Here is a 9,888-nt window from a genome sequence, read left to right as displayed (position 1 = left end):
CTAGGGCTCAGTAACCAATTTGTGTTGTTTATTTCTAGAGAGAAACCAGGGCTCCTAGTTTCTACTTTTGTGCCTGGAAAATTAATTATAATAATCTTTGAATAAATTGAATCGTTGGACACGCATCTGTGCTACTAACAAGAATTCCCTTAATACATACTACCTTTTACTAGTAAGATCTGCTAATTGTGTGATAACAACTTGCTTGTGGCTTGTTATGCATATATATATTTTTGGCGTCTTAGTTGTGACTTGCTATAAGTTGCATTTTGGTTCGCAATTTTAATTAAGGAGTTGATGCCTTGGGGAATACTAGTACTAGATATGAAAGAATCATGGAAGTAGTGGTAATAATAGAATATGAGTAAAATGGAATTTGTAAATATGTGTCTCTGCTTGTAACCAGAATCCTCCAGTACACATAATATTTACTAGGAATACTTATGAATTGTCATTTTTTTTTAATTGTACTAGCTTGAGCATGGGCTTCTTGAAGTTTGGTTGTTTCTGCTGCATATGCCCAGCTAACAGCATGATTTAGCTTGTACTGAGTGCTTAACTAAAAATTTCATATTTGGTGACTTATTATACTTGTATTGAGTTCATGATATTTAGGCAGTTAGTGCTTTGATGGACTAGAAACCTAATACTAAGGAACTGACTGTTCATTTTTCTGCATCTCTATATGCTTATCTTGAGGAATAAAATCCGAGTACTGTGACTTGTCATGATATTAGGCAGTTGGTGGCTTGTACTATAAAACTTATTGTTCATTCTTCCCATTCTCTATGGTCATGTTATATCTTTACTAGGAATGGAATTCATGTCATGTGACCGATGTGTTTACAAGAATTGGTTTTGTTTTGCCTGTGTATTCCCTCAAGTAGCTTTGAGTTATATCGATTATCGTATTGATTTGCTGATCAACATGTAACGTAACCCTATAATCTACCACTCTTTAACGCGATAGGATTAGTTGTTCATTCTGTTCAAATACTACAACAGTAGGACAGGGCACATGGCCATATCCCACTTAACTCATAGGCTCATAGCACATGGGCAAGTTTGTTTGTTTGGTGCCTATGGATGCCACATAAAGGGTGTGGCCACCAAAAACATGCGCGCACTCAGATGATTGAACGCCTTAACAGGTTGGAGGGGGTACTACAGTGGTCTTGGTCTTGGCCCGACACCGATCGAGTCCAGGCAAACAAACACCTTGTCCTTTTTTTCGAAAAGTAGGTTATCCCCCGGCCTCTGCATCAGAAAGATGCATGCGGCCATTTTATTAATAAGAAACACCCTATATTCTAGGGGTGTGAAACCACCCCAGTTCAGGCCTCGACACCCAGAGCTCCTCGTTAGCACATCTGATGATACACGGCACCAGTTCTGAAGGGAGCGCCACTCCTGGCCCTGGCGATCATCGAGGCATTTCTCCATGATAGAGCACGAGGCTGCTAGCTATAGCATCAAGGTGCAGCGCCGGCGCCTCAACTTGCAAAGGGTCTGTCTGAACTCTTGTACTCTTCTGTTGCAATGCTTCAGAATGTATGATGACCCAGAATGTATGCTTTAAGAAAGACCGACTTTCCAGAATGTGAATGCCAATGATATGAAATATTACTAGTATGAAGATCGATATGCTCCAACAATGCTCTTATCACGAGGTGAGGTCGGTCACAGAGATATCAGCACTCGTACTTGTCCGATTCAACGGTTAGTGTCTTATGTTGGCTACCAACCTTGATTAGGATCTCCTTTCATGGTGATTGAGTATTGTAACTGGCCTCAAATTTCGTATCATATTTCACATCCAAGGATTAGCTCAGATTACATCCATGATTAGGCATTGCATGCAATGTCGGAAAATGTTTGGCACTAGCAGTTCTTTACAAGTTCCAACAAGTCATTCAACTTACCGCATGCTGATTCTCTTCCCAGAAATATGCTGATTCATCAGAAAAACGGAACAGGTCTCTTGCAGCAAGGGCGAGGAACGAGGATACATGCAGGATTGACGGTGCAGCAGCTAGGACGCAAAAAAGAAGAAACTACGTACTTGCAATACTATTAATCAGGCACCAACTACTTAACACTTTGAGTTGAAATTACAAGTCATTGCTAAGCCACCACGAAAGTTTCATGAGAAACATATCCCAAATAGTTAAGCACTTACTACCTCCGTACCAAAATACAAGACGTTTTTCTAGGCTAAACTAGCCTAGAAAATGTCTTATATTTTGATACGTAGGGAGTAGAAGCCAATTTTTATGTCATTAGCTGGGCATGCAACAAAGAATAACTAAGACATCTTTAAAATTGAATATATTGTGTAACCAAAAACAGAAGACAAGAAAAATCCTATCAACAATCCACACATCACATTAACAAATGCTAGTACTCCCTCCATCCCAAAATTCTTGTCTTAGATTTTCTAGATACGGATGTATCTAATACTAAAACGTGACTTGATACATCCATGATATTTGTCAGAAGCACGTATGCAGTATGGGATTTTTGTCAGAAGCACGTATTGATGTTTGAATGAATTATCATTGTATTAAAATTTAAAACTACTTTTTCATAGCAAATGAGTAAGAACTAGCTATACTGAACTACTGATATAAGTTTACCCAACTACATGGCAAAAAAATTGCATAAAGTGGACACAAATCTTTCGAGACGTGATGATTTACCACAACATTCCGGTGTGGCGTTGGACGTCGGACCAAAGAGCCGCGGCAGAGCACACAAATCTTTCGAGACGTGATGATTTACCACAACATTCCGGTGTGGCGTTGGACGTCGGACCAAAGAGCCGCGGCAGAGCACACAAATCTTTCGAGACGTGATGATTTACCACAACATTCCGGTGTGGCATTTTTCACATTCTGAAAATGTTTGCAGCTCAGTTAATTAGCTAGCCGCCTAGAGTAGAGTCGGTCTTTCTGAAAGCAGCTTCAGACTGCACGCTCTGGGTCGGCATCAGGATCTACATCATGAACCATTCATTCATTCATCGCATCAAAAGAGTACTAGTCCAATTTACACAAGACCTTTTGCAGGCACTGCTTGTTGCTGCTCTAGCGCCATTGTGTAGAAATGCCGTCTTTTTGACCGGTTACTTGCAAGACAGAAGCAACAGCGTCCTGGCTAGTTGGGGCCAGACACTGGACTGGACTGGAGCATCACAATTCCTCGAGGCTTCTTTTCTGCACTGGAGTATTAGATATCTAGCCCATCAACTGCTTAATATCGCAAACTGAATACAAGTATAGCAAGTCGCCACAAAAGCGAGGTGCATATTTTTTATTTTCTGATTTTCGGCACATCAAGGAAACCAAAACTATTTCTACTTGTTCCCCAGCTGGTAACACGCCACCTACCAAAGATTCATAGGTGCTGGAATTTCCATTCAAAATTCACATCTCTGCCAGTGAAATCACTACTCACTTGAACCTGGTTCTTTGCCGCAAAATGGTGCATCTGAATGCAGCATACTGAAGGCTGAACGCTCTTAAATAATCGAAAAGGAGAGAGATGATCAGTTATTGAACGTTCTGGCATGACACTACACTTCATTGCAATTGGCAAAGCAACAAACTCACTACATCATTCTGAGCATTGACCACAATCTAGGCAATACAGTCTTTCTACAAATCCATCATCATGCTGATTCCCAACTTCACATGAGCACTGAACAGAAATGCATTCCTATGCAGTTGCACGCCCACCCATCCGCAGGTTCCCCTGCTCTTCGCCAAAAAACGCCAAGCTCCCCTGCTACTATTTTGCATCACAAAAACACAGTGTTAGTCTGTGTAAATTCTACCCTTTGGTGCAATGTTTCAGTATGCAACTTGTGCAATTCACTCTTCTAAACAAAAAAATTAAAAAAAACACAACAACTTTCTTGCAAATAAGGTGATCTTATACTCCAAAGAAACTGAACATAGTTGACGCTTGACATTTTTTTATGACTGAACATAAACTGGTAGCAGTTAAAATAGAGCAAAACAGTAAACAGCAGATGAAGAAATAATGCAACAAACGGTAACTACTTTCAAAACTCTCTGATATCTAGTCAAGTAAGGGGCCAGCTGGCTAACATTGTAAACTGAAATACAAGTATAACAAGTCGCAACTGAGCCACCACAAAAGTAAGGTGGGAACATATTCAGAAGAAAAATAACAGATAAGCATATTACTAGTTGTGCGCACAACAAAGAACAAACAAGGCTGAAAAAAGATCCTCCAAACTTAAGAGATTATGCAGTTACAAAAAAAGTAATTCGTATACAGGGAATCTTGTTAGAATCACTGGTGCATATCAAAATTTCATTTTTCGAACTTTATGCACATCTGAAAGTTCAGAATATTATAATTACTTTCCAGAACTAGCAGTCCCGTTTTTCTCCAAATAAAGGACAAACACAAACTGCAGAAACAAATTAGTCCTAGCTGCAAATGTAACATAGCAGTATCCCACAGAAAGTTTGCAGTAGACGAAAATCTGATCTTCCATCAAATTCACTAACTGCAGAACTGAACCAATAATTTTAAAGCATCTAAAGCTTTCTAATGTGATTAACCATTACTTAAGATACAAAGGAATGATATCCCAGTTTTCAATGCCAATTAGATATTATTTTGCATCAACAAAGTAAATAATAAAGATTAACTCATACCCATAAACTTCCATAAATTGCCTCCTATGATAAACAACTGCAGGCTTCATTGAGAACCTTCAACTTCATGTCCGATGCTCCCATCATCACCAACCAAACAAGGAGGCCAGGCCATAATATACGGACAGGCACCCCCATCAAAGCATCCCTCGACCAGTAACTCAAGCTCCATTGTCTCCAGTGAAAGGGAGAAGAACCAGCAGCGGAATGTACCAACGGGTGTCATGCATGTTGTGGACAAGTACACGCATCCAGACCTAACCTGCACGACTTCGAGGTCGCCCTCCAGGTCCATAGTGATCCTATCAATTTCACTCAGACCAATTGTCTTCTGCGGCACCCAAATCTCAATCCCATCACCATCCACACCGCGGGTCCAAACATGAAGAGCAAAATCATCAGATGCATAGACAATGCAGAGTTGGGCATCCTTGGTCTCCCCAGCCATGAAATTGCACCCCTCCACCGTCACCTGCGGGGGTAGATCCACAGATGTGATATCCATGGTCGCAGTGTCGATCCTTATCATGCGCCCTTCGCCATGGAAAGGCCAGTAAACAGACCCATCCACGAGTGTGCCAGAACCAAACTTTAGATTCTTGCGTCCATAGATTTCCACCCACGGGTGGACAACCCAATCCCACGTCTCGGACGAGAAGACGGCGAGACGAACCCTTAGCTTATCCCCGCAGACACAGACGACGCCGAAGGACGAGGGCTTCTCATCGGAGCACAGCAGGTGGAAACCAAGGAAGGCGAAATTGCGACGTTTCCCAGCCTTGACATTGCCGGGCAACGGGATGATGTCCACGGCCCAGGTCATGGGGTTCACGACGGCGACGGAGGGCTTGTCCACTGACGGCCTATCGAGCTTGTTCCATAGGAGGATGTAACCGTCGCGGCAGTCCATGACACCCCAGGTCGTTAACGTGCCGGCCTTCACTGGGAGGGAGGTGAGGAAGAAGTCGCCGCGGCGGAGGGCGGCGGTGACCTCCGGATCTGAGCGGCGGAGGGGGACGAAGGAGGGGGTGGCAGCGCCGTCGATGTTGAGGAAGAGGCCGATGGGGGGCGTCCGGTGGAGGACGCGGAAGAGGCGGCGGAAGGACGGGGAGGAGCGGACGGCGCCGAGCCAGGAGCGGCAGGTGAGCGCGGCGCGGATGAGGGCCGGCAGGTTGGGCAGGCGGAGGAAGATCTCGACAAGCTGGTCCTGTCCGAGGGAGGATACGGTGGTGGTGGCGACAGCAGAGGTGGTTGGTGGTGCGGTGGTGGTGATGGTTGTGGTTGTGATGGTGGTGGTGCCATCGGCGGCGGAGGTGGTTTTGATCGTGGTGGTGGTTGTGATGGCAGTGGTGCCACCGGCGGCGGAGGCGATTAGGGTTGTGGTGGTGGTTCCGTCGGCGGCGGTAGCGGTGGTGGTGGTGGTGGTGGTCATGGTCGTGGACGAGATCGACGGAGGTTTAGCTGGTGGCAAAGCCACTGCCGCCATTGCCGGAGTGATGGAGATTCTGGAGCCCTGGCTGCTTGGTTGGTTCTGCTGTATACTTGACGCTTGGCCGGCCCAAGTCCATGAGATGCTTCAACGCTTTCAGCCCATGTACACAAGTGGTCTAAATTATGTCATGCGCTGGAAAGGCCCATCAAGTTTTTTTTTTTAACTTTGTTAGGGACATGTGAGGAAGAGGTTTCTCATGCTGCAAGATTAGGACCCTGTCTGGTAATCCACCAACTCCCGGAATCTGCGGAGCGAGGAAAATGAAGCTCCGTCAATTTGAACTGTAGCTCCACCAGCTCCGGGACACTGAACAGGGCCTAATTCTTATTAATTTCGTCTTTGTTTCTATTTCGATGTACTACATGACAAATCTTCAGCTGCCCAGAAAACTGATTGCCAAATTAGATGCTATTATAAGAAACTTTTGGCGGAAAGGCAAAACTTTATGCCTGAGAGCTTGGAAGGGTATTTGCACTCCTAAAAGGGATGGTGGGTTAGGAATAAGGAACATCCAAGCCTAATCCTCTCTGCAGCTTGGAGAATTGCATAATGCCTTGAAAGTCTTATGGCCAGAGTTCTCAAAGCTAAATACTTCCATGACACCTCCATTTGGAGAGCTAGGCCTAATGTCCACAAATCTTCCTTTTGGACTGCCATTATTAAAGTTTGCCCTATGCTTTACTCTAACTCTTTCTATCAACTTGTCGAGGGTAATGTATTGATATGGAGTTCCCCCATGGTGTTCTATTTGGAGCTCTTTTTATCATCATCACATAATTCAGCACCAGCCTTACATTTATCCCTCCAATTTGAAAGATCTATGGTAACCTAACCATAAATCTTGGAATGAAAATCTTGTTTACTCTCTCTTTGATGTTTAGGCAGCAAACATTATTCTCCAAACCCCCCTATAACTTGAACGGGAACTACTAAGAGTGCATACAAGCTATGCGTACATATTCTTCATCAAGAAGGAGCTCCTCAACCAAGGCAGTTGTCTACTCTTGTAAAAACACTTCTTTTCCAGGTTTGGAAGGACAATATCATTGCTATGATTATCACAAAGTAACTACATAAGAAAACCGAGGCATGCGGAGATAACCGAAGACGGAGCCGGGGCTCGCCGTCGTGAAGCCGGAGCCAGGGCTCGCCGGTGGGGTGACGGAGGAGCTCGACGACGCAGCGGCCTTGAAGTGGGCGCGCGAAGATTGGGTGCGGACGGAGCTGGAGCGCCAGTGCCGCGCCTACGAGCAGTTCGCTGCTCGCGCCGTGGCCGCGACGAGGGAGGCGTCGTCGTCCTCGATGACGACAGCGACGACGACGCGCCGCCGCCGCCGGTCCGCCAGGGCGACGCCGGGCAGGGGTCCAGACGGGGCGGCCGCGTCAAGGAGGAGAAGGACAATGAGGACGACGGCGGGGATGGCGGTGACGTCGGCGACTTCGCCGCGCTCAGCGCGTTCTTTGGCCCGTACTTGTAGTGCAGCCGTTTTTTTACTAAACTTTGTTATGTAATGTCATGTTATGCATATATATTTTTGGTGGCTTAGTTGTGACTGCTATAAGTTGCATTTTTTTCACAAATTAATTTAGTTAATGCCTTCGGGAATACTAGATATCAAAGAATCTTGAAAGTAGTTTAATAAAATATGAGTAAAATGGAATTTTTAAAATATGTGCGGTGTTTCTAACCAGAATCCTCCGGTACACATGCTATTTATTAGGAATACTTCTGAATTGTCATTTTTTTGTATTGCACTAGCTTGAGCATGCGCTTCTTGAAGTCTAACAGCATGATTTAGCTTGTGCTGAGTGCTTAAATAAAATTTCATATTTGGTGGCTTATTAGTGACTTATTGTACTTGTATTCAGTTCATGATATTTAGGCAGTTAGTGCCTTGATGTAGTAGAAACCTAATAGTACTAAGGAACTGACTGTTCATTTTTCTCCATCTCTATGCTCATGTTGATATCTTCAGGAATAAAATCCGAGTAGTGTGACTTGTCATGATATTAAGCAGTTGGTGCCTTGATGAAATACGGTACTATGACTACTGATGTATTTACAAGAATTGGTTTTGTTTTGCCTGTATATCCCCTCAAGTAGCTTTGAGTTATATTGATTATCGTACTGCAGCTTTGCTGATCAGCACGTAACGTAACCGTGTAATCTACCACCGTCGATAGGATTAGTTGTTGATACTGTTCAAATACTACAACAATAGGACAGAGCACATGGCCATATGCCATTTTAGTTGAGAGGTGAGTTCTTGGATGCCAGGTTCTGGCTTACCACATAAAGGGTGTGGCCACCAAAAACATGCGCGCTCTCGGACGATCGATCGATCGAACACCTGAACAGGTTGTAGGGGGCACTACAGTGGTAGTAACACAATGACGGAGTACTGTAACTGACCTCAAATTTGGTATCATATATCATATCCAATGATTAGCTCAGATTACATCCATGATTAGGCATTGCAATGACGGAAAATTTTGGCACTAGCTAGCTAGTAGCAGTTTACAAGCTTGAACAAGTCAATCAACTTACCGCAGGCTGATTCTCTTCGAAAAAGCAAGAAAAATGTAACAGGTCTCTTACAGCAAGGGCCGAGTAACGAGGATTCACAAGGTGCAGCAGCTAGGACACAAAAAAGAAGCTACTTCCAAAATTTTAATCGGGCACCAACTACTTAACATTTTGAGTTGAAATTACAAGTCATCGCTAAGCCACCACGAAAGTTCCATGAGAAACATATCCCAAATAGTTAAGCACTTAGAAGTTAGAAGCCAATTTTATGTCATTAGCTGTGCATGCAACAAAGAATAAGTAAGTAACACATCTTAAAAATTGAATAGATTGTGTAACCAAAAATGGAAGACAAGGAAAATCCTATCAACAACCCACACATGACATTAACAAATACTAGTAGTAACTAATATGAAGTATGGGAATTTTGTTAGAAGCACATATTGATGTTTGAATGGATTTTCCATTTTATTTAAATTTGAAACTACTTTTTCATGGCAAATGAGTAAGAACTAGCTGTTCTGAACTACTGGTATAAGTTTATCTAAATACATGACAAAACAAATTGCACACAAATCTTTTCAGACCTGATAATTTACCATATGTATTCCCGTGTGGCGTCGGACCAAAGAGCCGCGGCAGAGCACACATATTGGACTAGTATTTCTGTATCTCGCGTGGTTGGCATTTTTCACATTCTGGAAATGTTTGCAGCTTAGTTAATTAGCTAGCCACCCAGAGTAGAGTCGGTCTTTCTGAACGCAGCTTCAGACTGCACGCTCAGGTTCAGCATCAGGATCTACATCCTGAAGCATTCATTCATTGCATCAAAGAGTACACAAGACCCTTTTGCAGACACTGCTTCTTGCTTGCAAGACGAAGCAACAGCGAGAGCATTAGAATTGGGGACAAACACTGGACTGGACTGGAGCATAGAATTCCTCAAGGCTTCTTTTCTGCACTGGAGCATTAGATATGTAGCCCATCAACTGCCTAATATCGCAAACTGAATACAAGTATAGCAAGTCGCCACAAAAGCGAGGTGCATATTGTTGGTAGTATCACATTTTCTGATATTTTTTTTCCGAAAAGGGGGATTCCCCGGTTTCTGCATCAGAACGATGCATACGGCCATCTTATTGAACAAATAAATAGGTTCCAACAAGGTCTTAAAGTCT

At 43.6% G+C, this 9,888-nt stretch overlaps 1 protein-coding gene across 1 annotated transcript; it reads right to left on the bottom strand.

The window, feature by feature from the left end:
* Positions 1-4,725: 4,725 nt before the first annotated feature.
* LOC123101866 (uncharacterized) lies at positions 4,726-6,177 on the bottom strand. Its single transcript, XM_044523126.1, has one exon. It carries the CDS (start codon positions 6,175-6,177, stop codon positions 4,738-4,740), a length of 1,440 nt encoding a protein of 479 aa, XP_044379061.1. The 3' UTR covers positions 4,726-4,737.
* Positions 6,178-9,888: the final 3,711 nt, after the last annotated feature.

Source organism: Triticum aestivum, chromosome 5A, assembly GCF_018294505.1.
Source record: "Triticum aestivum cultivar Chinese Spring chromosome 5A, IWGSC CS RefSeq v2.1, whole genome shotgun sequence".
Classification (NCBI taxonomy): Eukaryota; Viridiplantae; Streptophyta; class Magnoliopsida; order Poales; family Poaceae; genus Triticum; species Triticum aestivum.
The sequence above is the reverse complement of the archived record's forward strand: the minus strand, read 5'-3'. Positions and strand labels throughout refer to the sequence as shown.